General features: G+C 40.5%; 2 protein-coding genes across 2 annotated transcripts; both read right to left on the bottom strand.

Moving 5' to 3' along the window:
• Positions 1-4,234: 4,234 nt before the first annotated feature.
• On the bottom strand, positions 4,235-9,755 carry pcna (proliferating cell nuclear antigen). Its single transcript, XM_034238600.1, has 6 exons — positions 9,327-9,755; positions 6,300-6,397; positions 6,134-6,201; positions 5,852-6,046; positions 4,851-4,974; positions 4,235-4,744 (listed from the first exon to the last, which is right to left on the bottom strand). The coding sequence occupies exons 1-6, from the start codon at positions 9,545-9,547 to the stop codon at positions 4,668-4,670; spliced, it is 783 nt and encodes a 260-aa protein (XP_034094491.1). The 5' UTR covers positions 9,548-9,755; the 3' UTR covers positions 4,235-4,667.
• A 704-nt stretch (positions 9,756-10,459) lies between these two features.
• zgc:152830 (uncharacterized protein LOC767682 homolog) lies at positions 10,460-23,259 on the bottom strand. Its single transcript, XM_034237618.1, has 16 exons — positions 23,149-23,259; positions 18,260-18,301; positions 18,063-18,153; positions 14,798-14,946; positions 14,590-14,698; positions 14,026-14,153; positions 13,847-13,946; positions 13,430-13,505; positions 13,261-13,346; positions 12,831-12,935; positions 12,492-12,567; positions 12,271-12,389; positions 12,105-12,188; positions 11,947-12,004; positions 11,069-11,250; positions 10,460-10,984 (listed from the first exon to the last, which is right to left on the bottom strand). The coding sequence occupies exons 1-16, from the start codon at positions 23,157-23,159 to the stop codon at positions 10,847-10,849; spliced, it is 1,554 nt and encodes a 517-aa protein (XP_034093509.1). The 5' UTR covers positions 23,160-23,259; the 3' UTR covers positions 10,460-10,846.
• Positions 23,260-23,533: the final 274 nt, after the last annotated feature.

Here is a 23,533-nt window from a genome sequence, read left to right as displayed (position 1 = left end):
TTAAAGCTAGGTAAGCATTTAACAAGAGATGCCTCCATTTCTGATATCAACACTGGAAGTGAATACAGACGTGAGGCTCAGGAAGTCAACACTGACAGTATTACACTCACCTTTAATTGTGATGGCGCCCCTGTGTTCAATTAATCAAAAACTTAATTTTGGCCCATCTTGTGTACTATCAATGAATTACCATTTGTGGATAGATGTAAAAATGTTCTATTGCATACATTATGGTTTGGCAAAGGGAAACCCAAGGTTCAAAGTTACTTCACCCCATTCATCCATGAGCTTCAAAAACTGAGGGACACAGGATTCTATTGGAAAGATGATAATGGATTAGAACATCACACCAGAGTAACAGCTAAAATATGTATTTGTGATGCAGTAGTAAGGGCAATGGTGCAGAACTTTAAACGATTCAATGGATGTGGTTTTTGCTACCACAAATGGGAGGTGGTACCAAAAGGCAGAGGTTTTACTAGAGTTTATCCTGTACAGATAGTTGGATGTGAACTGAGATAAATGGCTGAAACTGTACAACTTGCCGAGTTAGTGATAGACAACTGTAATGACAAAGCTCAAAGGGGTGTTAAAGGACCAAGTCCACTGATCCTGTTGCCATAATTTGACCTTATCAAAGGCTTTATACCAGACTACATGCATTGTTTTTGTCTTGGTGTAGTGCGTCAATTTGTTAATCTTTGGTTTGACCCTCATTATGCCAACAAGGACTTTCACTTGACTCGTCTTCAGTTAGATGACCTGGACAAGGCTTTGTGTAAGATTCAGCCACCAAATGATATTAGAAGAAATCCTAGGCGCTTAGGTGAGAGGATATATTGGAAAGCGTCTGAGTGGAGGGCATTTGCTCTTCTCTATTCCCCTGTAATATTAAGGACTGTTTTACCAGGACTTTACTACAAACATTGGATGCTCCTTGCATGTGCGGTTCACATCCTCCTATCCCAGTTTGCCACTCATGATGAGCTCAATTGTGCAGAGTTATGTTTAGTTCAATTTGTAGCGAAAGAACCAGATCTTTATGGACCTGAACATTGTTCATATAACTGCCATATGTTGACACATCTTACCCAGAGTGCCAGGGACTGGGGTCTTTTATGGGCCAATTCAGCATTTGTGTTTGAAGACATGAATGGCAAACTCTTGCAGCTGTACTCTGGCACACAATCAGTTTCATCACAGATTTCTAAGAATTGTTTTTCATACCAGAAAGTTGTTAGAAAAGGAAATGCTTTAGTCCAGGATCAAGCAGAGAAATGCAAGATTTTGTATTTTCCCTGACCAGTTGTAACATTGTTACGAAGTCAGCAAATTGCACAAGAGAAGAGAGCATTTAGTCACTTTAGGATGGGCTCTCACATACTGTTAAATGTGAGGCAAATTGCTGCAGTGCAAAACAGTTGTACACCTACAAGGTACCAACATCATCATAATAGTGTAACTGGATATAAGCGTTTTTAAAAAACATTTTAGTCACCACCAGAGACTACAGTATGAATTTCAAAAGAAATAATTCAATAATAGAAACCTCAAATTGCTTTGGTATGGTAGAGTCCTTGGTTGTTGTACCAACACCCTGCAAGAAAGAGGTGCAAACTGTTGTTGCAGAGAACTTCTTGTTTTCTACAAGCCATTGCAGCAGGAGCACATACAGCCAGCTATCTATGATGCAGAGATCATATGAACATTGCAAAATGTCTTGTAAAGGTAAAGATCTCAAATGAATTGTGTGTATTGACATGTGAGGACATAGTAGCTAAATGTATTGCAATTGAACATGGGGGTAAGTTATATGTGATGAAAATGCCTGTGTTTGAGACAAGTTAAACGTTTGGGGGTTAGCACAAGCTGTTGAGTCTCAATTTGTCTCCAGATGTCCACACGGTATGTGTGATGATTTAAATGTGTTTTTCTTTATGCTATTATTGTTTTTGTATAGGACTATTGTACCAATTGGATACATTACCAGTTACCATTTTAGGAAAAACTAAATTTATGATGGCAGATGTCTTGTATTGTATATTGTTATATTGAATACATTTTGTAATCCTCTTTGTTGTTATCTAAACTCACTGTTTGATCATTAACTGTATTTTCTAATGCATGTGTGTTTGTGTCTGTGACTGGGTAAATCTGTATGGATATTTCTAAATATGTGAGTAAAACGCCACATTGAAGCGCTGTATGAACTCAGTTGTCTCATTCAATAACAACATTGAGAACATCTTTATCCAAAGTGTAATTCTTTGGCCAATTACTGTGAAGATGTGTTGAAAAAGAAGATGAAAATATATGTTACCTAAAGGGAAACCAACTAAAACCAGCAATGAAAAATACTAAACAAGGTATAAGACCTGTATTCACATTTTAAAATTAAAAAAATGCATACAATGGGACTTGAGTGATTATCATGATACATACCTTAGTAATGTCTGTAATACCTTTTTTTCGGAAAGTTTCTCAACAAAGGTTTACAGTAGGGTGTGTATCATCACATTGGAGGATGGGCTTCCACACAAAATTCTCTAACGCAGCCCAAACCAAAGAAAATACCATTCAATTTGACAGGCAGCAATAGATACCAGCTGGTCCCTTTCTATTCCTGTCACAGTATTTCATTTTGGACTCTGCTCTGTGTGCAGTGGGAAAGTTCAGTTCAGACTGCTGCCAGATGTGCTGCCAGTCAGATTAAAGCTTAGTGAGGATTTAAAAGTGTCTGGCTGCAGAAAAACACGTCAACCAGCTGTAGACAGATTGACAGACTTGTGTCTTTCAAGTATGTTTGGCAGTTTAAGTTAAATCCTTGATTATTCAACAGTTTCATTCAGTTGTCTCACTGAGCTGCAGGTAAGGTAATGTCAAAAATATGTTTTTACTTTGTTGAATAAATGAAATATAATGAGGCAGTTGCAACATGTCCTTGACATTGGTCATAGCTTTGAGAGTTCATCAATCTGATGTAACTGACAGGTACTCTCCATCACAACATGAATCCATTGTCATTTGTTGAAACATGAATCCATTGTCATTTCTTCAATATAAATGATAAGACAAATGTGAGCTGACGTGATTACGATTTAATAATGTTCTATATTTCACAACAAAAAGTAAAAGAAGAGCACCACCCAGTGGTTACACATGGTTCCTGCGGCAGAGATGAACTCCTGTACCATCTTTTGGAAATTGTTCTTAACTTTAATGTGGTTCTTAAGCACAGATGTCTACAAGTTAAATTCTTCTAGGTACATTTACTCTGAACGGCTTTGATGGCTTTATTCAAATAGCCGTTTCAGGCCCAAAGAGGTAACAAATGTTCAACTAAAAAGCATGATTAAGTGGTGCCTTCAGTATATAATTTCAGCCTTAACCAAGTAAAGAAGTTATGCAAAATCCACTTTTTCATGTCTTTTATACATCAACATGTGTCCCCTCTGTGTAAAGAGATTCTGAAAGTTTCAGGAAAAAAGATTCTCTCTTTTTGTCCCGTCCATTTAAATAAAAACCTGTCTGAAAATGAGCTGATCAGATTTTGGCCACTTTGTCATCATAACGATGTTTGGGTTGTGTAACCATTAGCCAATCACCAATCAAGGTAACACCCCCCCCCCCCCCCACCTGCATCTACTCCTATAGCACCATTATGTTCTTTTTAACCAAATATCTGAGGGGCTCCTTATTTTCATCTAAAGTAACAGACAGAGAATCAGCACTTTTGAAACAGAGGGGGTTATGGGATGCTGCAATGCACGATCTGTTTGGTATTTCCAGCAAAACACTTCAGAGACATGTTTGTATATATCTGAGACACAGTATAGTAGGGGACCTTTAAGCTCCACAAACATTATCCTAGTTGCAATAAATACAGTTTTATGTTATAAATACAAACATTAAATTCCGTACCGGGATGGTTTTGGATTGCACTCGGTAAATCAAGATCAAGGAAAGTACAAACAGAATTTAGTTTTACCCAAAATGTGGGTTGGAGCAAAGTATACATTTTCAGTGAAAGGGTTCTCATTAGCTTGATTATGGGTTTTCTTGTGATCAAAAGGAGTCTTATAACGCACAGAAAGATTGTTAAAAATACTCAGATTTAAACCATGACTGGACTTTTAATAGACTTTGATGAGGTCAAACTGAATCCCTTTGAAGACCTGTAGGCACAGCATGTGTCCAAAAGTTTTGCACAAAAATGTAAGAAACAAAAAGAAGATTGGAAACAATTTGAAATCATTTTATTAATTTTGGATTGAGTCAATGAATACAAAAAAACATTTGGGGTTGACTGACGAAACCACAGGAAGTATTTACAAATGCATTATCTACAAGAAGGAATGGGATAGTTGAAATCTGCTTTTCCAAACTGGACAAAAAGAGAGAGACACACAAAAGTTGAAGTGTTGGAATATACATCGGGTCTGTCTGTATCACAGCCAGCTGCTTTGAACAGAGTCAAAGCACTGAAGCTTCTTCTCCTCACAGATGGCATCATTCATGCAGCCGACAGATACAGATACACTGCTGTGAATCCCATTTGATAGGAGATCATCGACCACCATGTGATCACTTCAGCCCTTAGATCACTCAGAACAAGTCCCAGTCGCCTGCGTTCCTCTATTATCCCTATTTGGCCGGTATTGAACAACTTAGGAAGCTTCTTCATCGATCTTGGGTGCCAAGTAGTATTTGACGTGTCCCATATCAGCAATCTTGTACTCCACCACTGTAGAAAGACAACACAGAAAGTTGAGCCACTAGTTTCAGTTCCAGTAACATCTTTAAAATCCAAACGCCGAGTTTAATTCTGAACACTGTAAAGAAGGACTTACCGAGGGGGATATCAGCGGACATGCTGAGGGTGACGGTCTTGGACAGAGGCGTTGCCTTGGTGAAGAAGTTCAGGTAGTTGAGGGCAAAGATCAACTGGACGGGTTCATTCATCTCAATGGTGACCTGCAAACGGAAAGTAAGAAAATATGTCCAATTTAACATATTGCCATCACAACAGTAACGGTACGTCCATACGGCAGCGTGCGTTGAAGCTTGCCGGTGGGCATGTCTGGAGCGCGACCAACAACCAAACCATCTAATCTCCCGCCCCGGACACACAAGCATTCGGTTTGATTGGCTAGAGCTTGTACTGGCATATGATTTGATTGGCTGATGCTTCCGTCGAAGCTTGAAAAGTTGAACTTTTCTCAACGTTCGAAGCGAGCATCGGAGGCAAAGCGACGGAACCACAATGCAGTTCGGCAAAGCGTGACGTCAGCCCATTCAAAGTGAATGGGCTGAAGCTTCAACGCACGCTGCCGTGTGGACGGGCCGTTACGGTACAAACGGTCAGCAAATAAACCATTTAAAAAATCCGTTCTAGAGTAGCTCAACGTGACTTCTTCAAATATCTTGTTTTTGTATAACGATATATATTTTTCAATTTGTTAATGATGAAAAAATATGAAACATACGTTTGCAGAACTGGCAAAACTATCATAATCTTTCTATTTGCACATACAAGTAATCTGATTGGAGATGTCATTCCTAACCATTAACAGTTGGGCTGCAACTATTATTTTACCATAATATAAAATTAAACGGCTTATTATTAATTGTATAGTTGGACCATCAATGTTAGAAAAAAAAAAACTGTCCCCATCAAGACATTTATTGTAGTAGTTGCTCAGTGTAAAACCAAAAGATACTCATCATGCTAGATTAAATCATTGGCATATTAAATGCCAATGATGTTTAACAACAGATACTTGTTCTGGCTGTAGATTATTAATAGATATATTAATAATCTATCAATATTGTTATTATAATTATTACTCACTGCCTCCTCCTCTTTGTCTACGTTGCTGGTCTGGGACAGTTTGACGTTTCCAGTGCCCAGCTCTCCAGAGGCGGAGAACTTGACTCCGTCCTTGGCGCAGGAGATCATGACGGCGTCACCAATCTGGGACAAGTCACGGCAGATACGGGCAAACTCCCCGGAGGGCATCTTCACCACACAGCTGTACTCCTGCTCCTGAAGGGAGAGACACAGACAGAAAGGTTAGGAACACTGGATGAAATTAAAGCGATTAAAGAAAAGGACATGACGAAAATTACTTACTGGAATACCAAGCTGCTCCACATCCAGATCCATCAACTTCATCTCATAATCTGAGACCTTCTCCTGGTCTGCAAGAGTGAAGAGAAAAGAGGTAAATAAACAATTTGATCCTGATAAGAAACTTTTGTCAAGTTGCTTTGATTCTGCTTTAAAGACAATAACTTACTGATTGTCTCAAACACGAGTGCTAGTGTGTCTGCATTGTCTTCTGCTCTGAGGGTGATGATGTCTTCATTTCCTGCGCACTTCAGGATTTTTGACATACTGTACGGGAGAGAAAAAAGCCAAAACTGTTACAAACTAGAAAACATCCAATTTCAAATAAATAAAGTTTCACCTTTAAGTGTGTGTATGAATTTCTATTACAATACATTTTCTGAGGGTTTATTTGTTAAGGATTTGGGCTGATAAGCAATTGTATGATATATCATAGGGCTGTGCAATTAATCGTATTTTAATCGCGATTACGATTATGGCTTGCGACGATTATGAAAACAGCATAATTGACAAAATACGATTATTTTGCTGGGTGCGCTTTCGCCCCTCCCTAAAAGCCCACTCGGCCACGTGGGAGTGACATGTGTTGTGAGTGTTCAGCGCGAGCGAAGATGTCAGAACAAGAGCAGCAACTCGTTAAAAAGAAGGGTCGCGGGGAGATTCCCAGTCGATCGCGAGATGTGTCTAAAAATAGAACAACAATATTCTGTTTTATCGTTAATGTCCTGTAACATAATGTTCCCGTGCCAGAATAATGCACTTGAACGCATCAAAGCTTTGTGATTGGCCGGCCTCACCCCATGTGTCGGGGCGTGGCTGGTGAGCAGTGCACTGGTGAGCTGACATTGTCCATGTCAACAGCATGGATGGTCAACAGGAGTGACAGTCCGCACACACACAAGACCGCAATTATGGCAGAAGCAAAAAAGCCCAAAATATATAATTTTCACTCCGAGTGGGAGGATCATTATTTTTGTATCTATTCCAATTCAAAGTCCATCTGTCTGATCTGCAATGCGAGCGTGGCTTTATCGAAGAAGGGTAATTTAGGAGCGGCATTTCAAAACAGTGCACAAACGCTACGAGACGGAATTCCCTCCTAATTCTGCCCTACGCTCCAAAAGGGGAGGGGCCTGAAAGGACAGCTAAATGCACAGCAGTCCATTTTCACCAGGCTCAACAACAAGAGCAAGGCTGCTACCAGAGCATCTTATCGTGTCAGTCACGTTCTTGCGAAACACATGAAGTCTTTCGAAGACGGCGAAGTTATGAAAGAAGCTTTCCTGGAGGCTGCGACGCGCTTTTGTGGGACAATAAAAATAACAGTAGCATTTCAACAGGTTTTTGATATAATAAAAACTCAATTTAGATACCGTTATTAATCTGCTGTAAGTTTTGGTTTGTTTGAATTTATTCATGATAATTATTGTACAAAATGGTATAAGAATGCAAACATTAAGATCTGTTCTGTTTAAATTGATTATAGTCTATCAGTTCAGAAACTAGTGTTGCTTGCATCCTATTTTAAAAAGGCATTTATTTTTATACTCTAATAAAATGCAACAAAAAATGGTTTGATTCTATTAATGTTGTCTTTTTTATTGCACTGTTGCTGCAGCAGATTACTGTGTAGCTTCAGATCTGAGTTGTCTTATTAGTAAGCCTAATTTATACTTTTGTAGCAACACTATTTTTATATAATGGCAAAGAAAGAGTCTTTTCTTTTTTTCCTGTGTCATGTGGCAGCACTGCCACAAGTTCCTCTTCAGAGAGGGTCTTCAGTACAGGTGGCAATATCGTCACCTGCCTGCGCTCATCTCTGAAACCAGACCATGTAAACAGGCTGGTGTTTCTTGGAAAAAATCTTTAAGAGATGACATGAGCAGCCCTACCAGCATTTGCCATGGTGGCCTAAACATTTTTATTTGGTCTTAAATTGTAGTTCAACATTTATTTCCTGTTACTTCTGGACCATGATGGTTGGCCAGCCTTCAACGTTTAACTGAGTGGAATATGTGGAATATGTTTTACCAAAATGTTGGCTATATGTTAAGGAGTTTTCAGTAGGTTGTGACAGTGCACTGCAACATATTTGATTTCATTTATTTTGGTCTAATTTATTTGTATTTATCATATTAATATATGTTTAGTATGGTTTTGGAAGTGCGCTCCAACATATTTATTGATCTTGTTTATTGGTAAAATATTATTTGTTTTAAAGTTCAATAAATGGTCAATGAATAATGGTGATATCAATTATTGACCCAAATAATCGAGATTATGATTTTTGCCATAATCGCACAGCCCTAATATATCATCAATAAATCAGTCAGTTACTTCCCAATTACTTAATTGTGATTGAACGTAATACATGTAAAACCTCCAATTTAAAAGTTGATATTTTAACTAATATCTGAAGTGTTTTTGGCAAACCAAATACCTATACAATTACAAAATAAACAACAATAAAGGAACCATGTGTGTGCCTATAATAATCTTGACATGTGGAAACAGATTTAACATCTGTATTTCATATGTTTCTTTATGTAAATAATGGGAAACTGTAATAAAAAGCTCAGTGACTAAAAGCTCCGGCACAAAGCGGGGTGGCAGTGAAACGGAAGTGGAAGTTCCCGGGTTGAAAACAATTCCCGCCATCTCTCCACACGGAGAGTTTGGCGCTCAAAAGACGTCGCTACATAATGACAATGCAGCTGTCGCCTGCACTGCACCAAATATAAAGTTATGGAACACCCAAAATGAAGTATTGTTAAGCCAATCGGGCTATTTGTAAATAGTTCAGGCACAAACCTCACGATTTTAACAGAGAGTAAAGAGTTAAATTGACACTCCAGTAGAGACATGCCCGGGCAATATTCCGCCAAGATGGCCACCATCTTTCTAAGCTTCAGATAATAGACAGTTCATTTATGCTAATAAATCAACTAAAGCGACGGGTTTTAAAGTGTGCGACGCTAGAAGTTTGTGATGAGCATTAAAAACGAGCACACAAACCAAACCTCTGTTGTTCTTAATGAATTCAAACAGCGCCAAACTTCAGCAACTGAACTTGTCAAACTAGTGTGACATGAGTCAGCAAATGGATCATTTATATGTGAGCCAACATCCTAAACAACGCAACAGATGTACCACTTGAATGTTTTATGGCCTAAATGAGCTTTAAAGTGTGCTGCACCTGCTGAGGTTGACTCCCATGGCGAGGTTTCTGTCGCAGCGGTACGAGTCAAAGCCGTCGTGCCGCAGGGTGAGCTGCACCAGCGAGACGTGAGAGGAGTCCATGCTCTGCAGGGAGATGCCGGACGAGCTGACATCCCAGCAGGCCTCTGTGATCAGGTCCTTCAGAGCCTCCAGCACCTTCTTCAGGATGGATCCCTGCACCAGGCGAGCCTCAAACATGGTTACTTTGGAGATTTAAGTCTGCGTAGATTCAAACGAAAAGATTACTCGTGTTACTCCGGCAGTGTGGAGGCTGACAAATTGAGTTATCACCGAGTGTGAGAGCAAGAAACTCCTTTAGAAGTTCAGTCTTTGTGTTGTGAGCTGGCAAAAGTGCTTCACGCAGACACCACTCTCACTGCAGAGGGAAGGTTTGAGCTGTAAGCGCGCGCTAACGTCAACTTATAATGACTTGGCGTTTTTGCGTCATTTCCGTGTCCGTTGTTGGTACGTCACAACCGCGAACATCAGTGGTGGGCACTGCTGTCCGCCATGTTGGAGAGGACAATTCTGTAAAGAGCAGATACCATGGATGTATTCAGGTATAACGACAAATAAACAACTTTATTCAAGTCAGGGAGTCAAAAGTCAATTTATTTAAAGACCTTTCCGAGTTTGCTTTGACCCTTTTGCTAAAATAACAGCAGGCAAATGGCCAAATAACAAAAATTGATTATATTTATCCGACAAAATGTAACTTATTATATTGTGAGGATAATGGACTGTGTGTGGCTAACTATTATTATTCTCCGTTACCCTAGTTTTTTTAATTTGAAATAACAAATGTGCCACATTGCAACCCCAAACCAATATCATAAACACATGGTTGTAATTGTAATTTTTACCCCAAATACATTAGAGAATATTCTGTTCCAAACCATTTTACAACGTGAAACTTTTCATGCAAACCTTCTCAACAACTACAGGACTTTCTTCCTTCTGCCAAGCAGTTCAAAATAAAATACCTTGTTAAATAATATGCCAATACCTAAAGTATGGCATAGTATGTCTGCTTCTTATACTCCTTCCCTGATTCTGATGAACTTGTGCAAACATGCGCAACTATTAACTATATAGAAAGAAGACGGAACATTTTAATTTCAAATGTTTTATTAATCATTTAGAAGTGCTTGGTTTCACTGACACACAGCATCCCACACAACCCATGTTTGTCGCACACATACAGACACGAATAAAAAGGATAGTATTTTAATACTGCCATTTAACCCCTGAGTATATTTACGCATGTTGATTTAGCCAGGGTCATTGAGACTTGGTGTAGACAGGAAAAACTTCACAAGATCTTGGAAAGGGAGTGAAGAATATTCTTGCAGAGTGAACACATTGTAAGGAATGTCAGACAGAAACATTGCACTATTTGCAATATGTGTTGTGGTAGGGATTTCATTTTTTATTGGACGGTTCCAAATGTGTGTTGGCATAGAGTGCAGAAGAACTTTATGTTCCTGGTGTATCCGTTTAGAGACTATCAGAGAAGATGTAGTGGGTTGCCATGGCGAGGATGGGGGATCCTGTTGGGACCCCTGGGAAAGGACCGCTGGACCCGGCAATGTCAACGTGGGAGTACGGCAGAGGGGCCTTAGAGTCCACACCGTGCTGGAATATAAGTTATACAAGTTAATTACATTAAATTCTTCATACTTACAGAGTTATATTATTATTATGCCAAAGTGTGAGCACCTTGTCGAGCCCAGAGGCCATGATGAGGAAAGCTGCAGGGGTCTGATGCCCGCGAGGTGTAGCGGAGGACGGCAGGTTGTTGCACTGCAGAATGTCCTCGTACTCAGACTTTCCCTTGTGGAACTCGTAGTCCTCTCGTCTGATGGTGGACACCTCGAACACATCGCCCAGCGCCTCTCCAGCTGCATGAGGGAGGAGGAAGAACAGGTGTTTGTTGTGATGGAGGAAATAAAGCTCTCGGAAGCATCAAAGATATGAAGCAGTTGTGCTGGAAATCATTTATTGTATAAATACGTATTTAATACAATCCACATGGCTGCATCTGCTGCACAGTCCATGGCATTGCAAGTCATGACGAATATATAATACCTAAGAACAGCCTATTATGTCTTAACAGGGTTTGACCAAAAACCCATTCATTTTATAATGATATTTAACAAAGAAACGCATTGACTATTTGTATTTGGGAATAAGTAATACATAGTTGATGATCCTTTAAATCACTGTCATTTATACAAATACATCTTTATAAAATTTGCTTACAATCAACAAACAATGAATTGATTAGATTAATATTTAGTTTATTTGCTAAACTCAATTTGCTCAAGGCAAAGAGTGCATTTAATTACCTTTAGGCTTTGTAACGTTATCCGTATAGTTTGACAAAACAATCTGTGCTAGCTTTTTTCTGGAGCTTTCAGCTGCATTTCAAAGCCTTCATCAGCAGGTTGCCATATGTGTTTTATACCTGAGGTCACATTATTACCCGTTTGCTGATGATGGTCATGATAAGCAGCTCAAAGTCCTTGAAAAACCTAAAAACTGTTCCTCATGTCAAAAATGAACTTTCACAGTTAAATTCCTCCTAAAGTTCTCACCTTTCTGCCACTGAGCAGCATTTTTGTTGCGATGGGCTGGCCCGTTATCCATGATGATCTAAACAGAAACAAATGATTAATATCTCAATCTTTAACATCTTTTCATCCAGAGTTAGTAATCTCATCTCAGTTTGTGGCAGTATTTCAGCAGGACTCACAGAGTAATCGGGTCCCATGGCTCTGATGGCGTGACCGGTGAGAGTAGCGATGGTAAACAGCTGAGGACACTTCTCAGTAGCTGCCTGCAGACACACAATTCAGAGTGAGAAGAGCAAAAAAGGAGTTTAAGATTCACAAATACTGTATTAAAAGGGGTGCAGTGACCTTCTCCTTCATCTCACAGAGCAGGTCCACCATCACCATGCGTCCCTCAGCATCAGTGTTTCCCACTCGCACTCTGCGGCCCGCACGGGAGACCACCAGCTCATCGGCCACATAGCAGTCTGAGGAAACACACAGACACACAAAGACGATGTCACACAGATCCTACTCATAGAAATGCATACAGCAACATGCACAATGGGAAAAAAGTGGATAAAACTGACCTGAACCGACACTGTTCCGGACCATGGCCATGGAGCCGATGACCTTCAGATGTTTTGGCTTCAGCTTGGCTAAAATCTAGAGAGCAGGAGTGGGTTAGGAAAGAAGGATAGCTCCAAACTTACAGCAGAGGCATTACATTTCCAAGTTTCACCATCCATGTTTAATCTCCGTCTCTTAAAATTAATCTCTTTTCACCTCAGATGCTTTTTGTTCATCTTGACTGAGAGCATTGTGATCTTCGTCCCCCCATGTTGATTTTTAGTTCAAGTCGTGAGGTGCAGACCTCTCCGAAAATGTAATATTCAGCGGCAGAGAGGTGAGGGGGTGGGTTTGTTTACCTGGAAGAAGCCGGCCACAGCAGCAGCTCCACACTTGTCCCTGTGCATCCCGGCCATGAAGCCCCCGGCCTTGATGTCAGCTCCGCCTGTGTCGTAGGTGATGCCCTGGAAATAACCGCCAGTTATTTTTAAGCAGTCGGTCACACAGACAGAATACATGCTACATTTCTGACAATACTTAAACAAACCCAATGTTCCTTCAATACATTTCTCCCTGAGTAGCTTGAAAGAAGTGCTGCAACTAAAGCTTGTTATGTTTGCTGAATTTATCATTCATAATTGTTTAGTAGATGAAATTAGTTAAATAAAGCCTTGATGATGACATGAAGACAACTTACCATCATATCAAATGTATCATTAAATGTACAATGTTTTAAGGGACACTTTTTTTGTATGTTAAAGCGGTTCACATGCAGCAGTCTCCTCTCACCTTTCCCACCAACATGAGCGTTGTCTGGATCGGCCCCTCTCCGCAGTACTGCAGCTTGATCACTCTGCCCTGGTGACGAGGGACACCTGTAGGAGGAGAAGCCATGAATAGGTGTGGGAACAGCTAAAATCATTTCAATAAGTGATCAAAACAGATTAAGTTCTCGTACTGTCGGCACAGCGGTTGACTGCAGCCAGACAGGGGTACTCCTTCTCCAGCACCTTCACGCTGCTCACCACTTCCACCTGGAGATTACAAAAACATTGTTTACAAAAACTTGCTTTAAATTAAAGAAGAACCAAACTCCCACAAAATTGTCCTGGTCTGCGATTTAAAATTGTTTCTACACATTTTTCCTGATTTTCTGTGTCCAGAGCGTGTTCTGCTCACATGACAACAGCGTTCATGCGACAGAACTGTTAATACCTTGCTGAATAAAATGTTTACATGAAAGAGGCATGAATGTTATGTGTACTTGAGTAAAGAAAGCGTTTGACAGGCTTGTGACAGTGTTAAGATAAAGTCAACAGTGATAAAAACCTCTTGATAAAAAACAAGAGGATCAGGACATAATGTTTCCTGCTACCTTCACAGGGCTGTCCTTGAAGAGTTCCTGGACGTATTCAGCGGCGCGAGGAGCGGCCATGCGTTCAGGGTCAGAGCCACCGATGTCCCGACAGGCCAGTCTGAGGGGGGACAGAGAGCTGCTGGTGAACCAGGGAACATCACAACACACTTTAACAGGGACTGAAGCGTGTGACCCACCTGCCGCTCTCCAGGGCGTCAGCCAGCTCCACCAGCCTTTTCCCATGAGCCTCCTGGGCTGCCCACAGACCCAGGACACACACCTTGTGGTCGCTCGCTTTCACATTCCACTCCCTCACTTCCAGGGGCTGTGGGGGGGGGGGAAGATGAGAACAATATTTTAGTATTTTTACCATGCATATATTTGCCTTTCCAGATCTAGTATTTAGGTGGATTTGGTGGGATTTAAATCTGCATCATAATGATAAGTAAAAGATGAGGTGTTTAGCATTGCAGTCGAAAAAATTAATATTTGTTTTTTTTTATTAAAATGAAATGTGTAATACACTACACCAAATAGATTTGGTGTATTACAGATTATTTTGTTACAGCACCAGTGTGCTCAACACTAAAATACAAATACTTAAAAAGTGGAAAAGAGTATGTATATTTCAGTTGTAGTAGTTGAAGACAAAGCAATCTTAAATTAACTTAACGACTACTTTAAAATCACTACACTTGTAGTCGAATCATAGAAACGGAGCCTCTCTGTCAGCTCTGTACGAGCAGGAGTTATTTTCTCACCATGTAGAGAGCCTGAAGCGCTCCGAGTGCAGCCACCATACTGCTGTTCTTGTAGTCCTTGTGGGGGGGGCAGACTAGCAGGGGGCGCTGCATGCCGGCCTTCAAGGCCCTGAGAGGACACACAGGTGAGTGAGACAAGTAAAGAAACCTGGATGTGAATCTGGAATATGACACACTAACAGGGGGAAATAATCTTCCATCAACTGACCTCTTGATGCCGTTGCAGGCTGCATCACTGAAGCGCCGCACGTCGTCATAGTCACGGTTCAAAGGGCCGGTGGAGGCAAAGACCAGGCGGTTACCAGGGAGACCAGGCACCTTCAGGATGACCACCTCCTGCCCCAAACTACTGTCCACCTAGAGGAGGAGCAGATGAGGAAAGTGTCACACACTACACCTGAAGCAGCAACACTTAAGAACGCATTAACCCACATCTTGTTAGACTTTACAATCAAAACAATGCAAGACAGAATAAAGCTTCACCCAGGGCTGGACTGGCCATCTGGCATACCGGGCATTTTCCCGGTGGGCCGACGTGCCTTGTGGGCCGACACGTCATTTTATTTATTTATTTATATTTATTATTATTTATTTATATTTATTTTTATGAAGTCCCGGCCCATAAGACGGGTAGATTGGCCCTCTGTTTAAATGTTTTTAGTAATTGACACTGGGCCGGCCCAATCAAATCTTTAATCACCTCCCCCTTTGGACCGCTCGGTGTGCATAATTAAATCACGCCCCCAGGAGGTGAGCCGGCCGTTGAAGCCAAACTGCCTTTTTTTTCGAGAAAAAAAAAAGTTCGAGTTAGAAATGGAGAAGGCGAAGGCGAAGGCCAAGCGAAAAGGGGGAGCAGAAAAATTGCGGGCAAGAAAAAAGCAGGCCCTTCGTGCTGATGCTGCCGCTTGTGTCAAAATAACCGACATGTTTAGTACAGGTCCATCTTCAGCACCCGTGGCCGATATTGGTGGTGAGGAAGATGATGAGAGGGAGAGAGATCAGCGCGAGTGGGGAGAGGGAGGAGAACTCGCAGTAAGCAGAAGCTAAGAAAATTAGGAAAATATTATTATTAAGGTTATGATACTCTGTAGTTCTGGAACCCATTAATATCCCCTTGACGAAGCACTAATAAGACAAATATTATAAGAGAAACATTCGTTAGCCTACAAGCTAGTAAGGTTTTCCCTGGCAAGTTAAAAATATAGCTTAATGGGACTCTGATACGTTGTCTCATTGAAAGAATGTCATTATTTTGTTAACCACCATTCATGAACAATTACTGTCAGCTGGCAGCTTGTTTTGTTTAGTTTATTTACTTATTTGGTTATAAGGGCAACAGTGGTCTTTTGGGACCTGAAAAAATGTTTATAGTCAGCTTTTTGTGGTAGTTTTGATTGACAATATATAGAATGAATAATATAGAAATAGATAAAAAATGGAGGCACACATGTAGTTTTGACCATTAACTGTGTGGTATTGTTATGTCAATGCCTATTTGTATCGACCTCTATCAGGGAATCCATTCATTCTGTATCATTGTGTTGAGCCAGGTAGCCTCCCCAGAGGAGGAGAGTGTCAGCGAGAGTGAGGAGAGCAAAGAGCAGGAGGACATAGATTACTTTGCCCGCCCCGAGCCATCTATGTTACAGATGTTTTTAGAACAGCACCCACAACAACATACCAGAAATCCAGTTGTGCAGAAGGTATTCACCTGTAAAGATGGCACCAGCAGAAAGTGGCTTATATATTGCAAGGGACGTCATATGTTGTTTTGTTTTGTATGTCTGGCATTTGGGAAGAAGACTGACACTAGCACATTTATAACTGGAATGTCAGATTGGAGGCACGCACACCAGCGTACAGAGGAGCACGAAAAGAGCATTACACATTCAACCTGTGCTGACGCTTTTTTCTTACGGTGCTCTAAAGCAGACATCGAAAGCATGTTTGCTGGCAGTCAGATGTCTGCTCACAGGGAACAAGTCCGAAAGAGACGTCAGGTTTTGGAGCGTGTGGTGGATGTGGTGAAAGTGCAGGCAGGTGGAGAATGAGGGAGCATATATGCTAGCTGACAACACCGTGGACCACGGTAACTTTTTGGAGCTCATCCTTTTATTAGGAAAGTATGATGTCTGCTTAAAAGAGCATCTGGATGATTGCGTAGAGAAGAGCAAGAAATTGCACCAATCCAGTGGAACAAAAGGTAGAGGGTCTCTCATCACCCTACTCTCCAAAACTACTGTTAACTCCATAATAGAAACTGTTGGTAGTCTAATCAAAGAAAGTATGTCCAGTGATGTCCAGAAGGCCGGAATGTTTTCTGTTCAGCTGGACACAACACAAGACATAACTTCTCAGGATCAGTGTTCAGTAATCTTAAGATATGTCAATGAGACTGTGCAAGAGAGGCTTGTGGCTTTAGTGAAGTGCCATGCATCCACTGGACAATACTTTGTGAACTTGCTCTCAGAGGTCTTAGAGCATCTGAAACTGGACAAGGGCATGTGTATAGGTAATGCAACAGATGGAGCATCCAATATGCAAGGCCGGTACAAAGGATTTTCTGCACTGATGACCTCCCAGTCACCCACTCATGTCCATGTGTGGTGCTATGCTCATGTTCTTAATCTTGTCCTGGCTGAAACTACCCAAACTGTAATCGAATGTGGAACACTTTTCAACCTAATCAATGACATAGCAGTGTTTATCAGGGAGTCATATCAGAGGGTCAATCTGTGGGAGAAACAAGCCCAAGAAAAGATGCCATCGACTCATCCTGTAGACTCATCTGGTCCTATCTCTATTGTGTTGTCATAGAAAGGGGAGGCAGGGCACTATAGGGTCCCCCCCCCCTATATTCACTAGAAGTCATCATTTAAGGGGTTATTTTTAAAACTTTTCTTCTGGGGGGGGGGGGGGGCATACCCCCCCAGACCCCCCTATTAGTGCTCGGTCACTGTTCGCTTTGTGAGAGGGTTTGAAGGTCTAATTTCTAATGATTGAGAGTTACACATACTTGTGGTATGTATTAGTTTTGTTTGCCCCTGGTACGTAAAAAGGATAATAATGGCAGTTTTTTAAATTATACTGAGTTATTCTTCTTGTCAGGAACCGCTACTATTCGTTTGTTTTATGGATTTGGGCCGGTCTGGGTCTAAATGCCAGGGCCGATTTGCTGTCCCAGTCCAGCCCTGGCTTCACCATCTTATTCTTATAATCAATTTGTTCACAGTATCAGTAAAAGATGACCCTTTGAAATGAATGAAGCAGTCTTCATTGTTTATAAGATGGTTAAAATATTACATTTTATTAAGATTTGTTAATATCATGAAGACATGTTGCTAATTTAAAGTCCCAAAATCGTCCGACATAAGAATGTTTTCCAGTCCTACATAAGAATGTATTGTCATGTCAATTGATTCCAGGTGTGATAGCTCCAAAGGAGGCTCAGGTGAGATAATACATGGACTTACAGAGCTGTAGTCCTGCAGCGGTGCCTTCAGGAACTCGAGCTCGGATGGCAGCGTGTCATGGCTCTGGGTCACCAATACGATGCCATCAAAACTAAGAACAAAGAAAACAACATCATCTAACAAACCTGTAAGAATGAATTAAAAACAACCTACCAACTCCATGGCATTAGGAGGAAGTGCAGCATCTTATTACTCACTTCTGGTTTTTGAGGTCGGAGGTCCATTCAACGGGCTGGGCGCTGCACAGAGAAACATGCAAAGAAAAGTTATTTCCTCTTCTTGTAGGAGCACTGTCAGCAAAAGTTGAGATAGCTCAGACAGAGTGATGCAATAAGTGTCTCAAATCAGTTTCTATAATGCAGGTTAAGGATAACGGAGAGGGTCAAAGTGTGGAAACCTGTAGACCTTTGAGATCCGCTTCAGCTTTTAAAAGAGTGGGACAGGCAGTGGAGGAATGTGACTAATTACATTTACTTAAGTAGAATTTGTTGTTACTTTTGTTTTTAATGCTACTTTATTATTCTACTCCACCAGTTTTTACTCCACTACATTTATCTATCTTTTTCTAGAGCTGGAATTGCAGGGTATTTTTGCAGATTCAGATTTAATATAAATTGGTATGGTTATTATAAGTAACCCAGCTAAATCTAGAGTAATCAACCTTTCTCCTTCTTTAACAGCTGCAACATGTAAAGGGATTAACACATTAATGCATCAGTAAATGTAATCCTCTAATAAAATATATTTGCTATTCATATATTTTCTGCCAACTCTTAGTAAACATTTGAATGAATGATAACAATGTATTTCTAAACTGTGGTATAAGTTAAAGGATCTGCGTGTACTTTGTCCAACACTGGGGACAGGATCATTTGTTCTTCCCCGATCAAAACGGTGTACTTAGCACGCACATCATAAGGGGCATTGTCCACAGTTTGTGTATGATAATGATGTGAACACGTTAATAAGTCCGTTTTTTTAAAACATGGCCAGAGATGGTTGGTATCATGTGACAATTGCACAAAGGAAGTAAGTTCAAGCTAAAAGTGAACATCAGCAGAAAATGACAAAAAGCCTGTGTGGGCCCGTCTAGTGTAAACTGAACCCAGAAATAAGCAGATGTACTGCAACATGAGAGGATCAGATTATATACGTTGATCTGTGACAGCAGTGTGAGAAAAAGTTTTTAGAGAGTACTTGTCCATGGACAAGTGAGTTTGGCAATTTACTTGTCCGAATACATTTTTCACTTGTCCAGAATGGACAAACATTGGGGCCACTGGAATCTTCTTCTTTGTCATCGTATTTTACATTTTCCCACGGTTTTTACGACACCGCTAACGTAAGTGAGCCGTAAGATTGTACTGCATCACACATGGGGTTGGGTATCGTTTGGATTTTAACGATTCCGGTTCTGCTTTTCGATTCCGGTTATTTTCGGTTCTCTGATTCCGGTTCTTTGAGAGGGTAAAAATAAGTCAAACTGGGAGAAAAATATATTTATGAAAACATTAAGTAAAATCTGTATTCCTATTTACAAATCACTTCATACTGTTTAATTTCTTACGGTTATTGAATACAATTATATAAAAATAATCTCTGCATTGTTTAGTTAGTTCCAGTGGCAGTTCTAGAACATTTTAAATGGGGGGGCAAAGGGGAGGCAAGAGGTCATGCCAGGATGGCATAGGAGGGCGGACAGTACGTGGTATGTTATACTCTATATAACCTATTTATTGTTAATTCATGCCCTAACACAAGTGTTCTTAATGCACAAGAGAAACAAGGTGTTCAGACAAACAATCGGGTGCCCTTTGAGTCCCCCAAGCTTACCTCAACCATTTTAAATGAAAGGAAATTACAAAATGTATTTTAAAGCAATGAATTAATGGAACAGGTTGTTTTGCATTACAATGTAAAATTAAATATATATTTTGTTTTAAAAAAAATTGGTTGTCTTAGACAAGCACTAAGCATTATTACATATTAATTTAATATTAAACAAATCAAAATGGCCAATTATCCCAAAATGTTGCTGCTAATATAATCACATGCTTGTCAACTTTAACTGATCAAAAATCAATTCTGAAAAAATACTTGAATTATCTATGAAATTGCAATATTGTCCCTCAGTTTGTTTCAACCCCGTCACGCCATACCATTTACCCTCCTATTAAAATAATGGATCAGTCCGTGATCTGCATTGAGGGAATTACATCACAAAAGTGTCAGTTTCTTCTCTTACCTATATTTCAGATTAAGATTGACAAGCTCAACATTTCAACTATGTTGTATGAATTAATAATAGTAAATAATTGTTTATTACAAAAATAAACAATAGTTTTGCAAAATATTACAATTTTGTAATGTCCTTGACTTCCATGTGGTGCCATATCTTAGCTAAACAAGGTCTCATGCCTACTTTTTGTCAAAAACTTCAACCCTGTTACATTTTTTCAAGGAAATTCCTAGTAATTATTTATATGTTGTGCCAGAGGTGGGAAAATGTAAGTAGTCCACTACCAGATGTTATGACCAAACATTTTGGTTTCATTTTTCAAAGATATAAAGACCCAAAAGGCACCCGATTCAGAGAATACCCAGAATTCTGCATACTGTAAGTACTTAATTATAATTAAGTACACAAATGACATCACCCATCTCTTCAGAGAGCTACAGGTGACCTGTGCAGCAACACATTTCAATCAATATTAGTCAATACTAAGAGCTGCTAGATTGTGCTGCTTTAATGGAATATGTAAGGAGAATAAGAACATACCATGTGGTCCAGCTGGAGTTTCATCTGCCTCCTGATCCCTGCCTCTGGCCCTCTTTCTGATACTTCATCTTTATTCCTCACATATATTTCTTCTTCTTCACTAATGTCTTCATCTCCTCCTCTTCCTCCTGCTCTGACCCTCCTGGTCTCTTAATCTCCTCCTCTTCCTCCTGCTCTGACCCTCCTGGTCTCTTCATCTCCTCCTCTTCCTCCCGCTCTGACCCTCCTGGTCTCTTCGTCTCTCTTTTCCTTTTCCTTTTTCTGTTCGTCCTGATCACTTCTCAGATATGTCTTTTTGTTGTTGTTGAATCACTCCAATACTCTGGCCTGCAAGAGTCTACTTGTGAAAAGCACTGGTACAAATGCTTGTATAACTTTACACGTTAGGGCCATGTAGCCTAGCTAATATGTAGCATATCATAAATATAACATCAGAAAGTATTGATCAAGCGCACACATGCAGCTGTGTTTGGATCCAGTTTTTACGGTAAAGGATGAATCCTGGTTTCATTGATCTGGCCTCATGGCTGTGATGTGTAGTTTACGTGGATTTAATAGTAGGCTACCGCGTAGTTTAGCAAAGTGATCGATCTCCCAGCTAACGCTGTCTGCGTAGTATTTTGTAACGTAACGCCCCAAACAGCGCCCGTCTGTTAAACGCTATCGATTCAAACGGCAGCGTTTTATTAATATTTAGTTTCAAGCTCTCGTCCTTAGTAAAAACAAAACTAGTGGAAAGGGAAATGCTCCCAGGGGAAGCTGATCCATAGGTGCTGGGACAGCTCGCTCCCTCCCTCTCTGCAGCGGTGTGAGCCGCGGTCTGTGTGAACGCCGCTCCGCAGTTTAATGCAGGGCCGTAGCTGTGTTTTTAACGGGCCTAAAATGATATTTAAAATGATTCAATTTTAACTAATGTAATGCTTGTTTTGTTGCTTGAGAAGCTTGTGGAAATAGTGTAGGTTTGTTTTAGTACAGTTTTAGGGGAAAAAAAGTTAGGGGGGCAGCTGGGGGGGCAAGGCTCTACAGTGGGGGGGCAGCTGCGTCAATCGTTATGTACTTATATTACGCTGTAACAGGATCTAGTGATATCCAAGCAACAGAGCTTCATTTAGCATGAAATAATTATTGCACTGTATATATATATATATATATACACTTATAATAATAAGTAATATTAACTTTATTTAATACAACATTTACGGTACAAGATTTAATCATACAGCCCATGTAGTATGATAATGAATTATAGCAAACATGTGCAATATATCCATTATTACAGCTCTGTGAGACGATATGGGTCCGTTCTTATTGTGCATCCATGGGTAAAGATAAATGCAACTCACATTGGTTTCTCAAACAGCATCTCTGTAAACTACGTGTATTCACTGAATTTCACTCTCTGCCTTTAACGGCTCCTTGTAGCTCCAATAGCTCCAGCCCCCACCCTCCCTGTGAGCACAGTGTGCTCTGATTGGTCGGGACACGTAACATGAACGTGCCGGGCGGCGCGGTCCCGTGGGTTAGATGCGCGTTCATAATGCAGAGGGAAATAACTCTCAGAATAACGTTATTAGTACATTATTACAACTTGAGGAACGAATGTTTTTAATAAGGGCTATACAAGTGTTCATACTGGGTAGTTTATTTAGTTTAAAAAAAATTATCCAACGATTTACAGACCACTAAATCGTCTCCGGCGTCAGAAGTTGAACATTGTTCAACTTCTGACGCCGGAGACGGACCGCTATGCTACTTTCAGTTCGGCGAAAAAGCGAGGCAACGTGACGTCACCCCATTCAAAGTGAATGGGCAGATTGAAGCTGTAGTGTGGACGGGCCGTTAGGAATCGACAAGCAGAACCGAAACTAACACTTCTAAACGAACAATGGCGGACACGTACAATTTGCGAATGAGTTCTGCCTTTTGTAAACTGAATGTATCAATAATTTGTCAATAAATCAGGCCGAAAAACTCCACTTGTCCGCCGGACAAGTCAATTGAAAGATCTACTTGTCCGATATTGTAAATAACACGTCCCGGACGGTGGGACGTGTACTTTTTCGCACACTGACTGTGAGTGAATCCACAAATGAAGCACCACAGCACAGATACATGAATTCACCAACCTTAAATGTAATGATTAAATAAATCCAGTTGAATAAATGACGACATAAAACATAACTACTAAACAATACCCACTCAGGGTTTTCACCGAGTTTTCATGCACAAAGCTGCACGTTAGAAAACATCTAAAGCCTATCAAGCATCAGGCAGGTAAAGTTAAAATAAAATCTGATGTAATCTCACCTGGTGCACATTTTAATTCTCCCTCTCTGGAGTCTTCAGGGTGAAAGAGACAGCTGATAGCCGGCGACAACGGCTCCTTCCCTTCTGTCTTTCCGGTTGGTCACATGATCCGATAAAAACTGCACCCTGCTGCCTTCGCGGGCTTTCCGGAGCTCGTAATCCCAACGATCTAATTCGTAACATGCTACCTTTCGTGTGTTTAAATAGTCAGTAGTTTCTTAAGGACCCAGATGAAGTACCTCAAGTGTATTCTAGGAAAGATACGCGAATTCAATGTTGTTTGTTCGTCCACAAAACTGAAAATATTTATTGTAATTGCGGTGGTTGTGTGAACATCAGAAAGTTCCCATTGCGCCTGAAGACGCAATAAAGGATAGAGTAGGGA

The sequence above is a fragment of the Gymnodraco acuticeps genome, unplaced genomic scaffold (genome assembly GCF_902827175.1).
Source record: "Gymnodraco acuticeps unplaced genomic scaffold, fGymAcu1.1, whole genome shotgun sequence".
Lineage (NCBI taxonomy): Eukaryota > Metazoa > Chordata > Actinopteri > Perciformes > Bathydraconidae > Gymnodraco > Gymnodraco acuticeps.
Note: the sequence above shows the minus strand (reverse complement) of the source record. Positions and strands in the feature narration are given on the sequence as shown.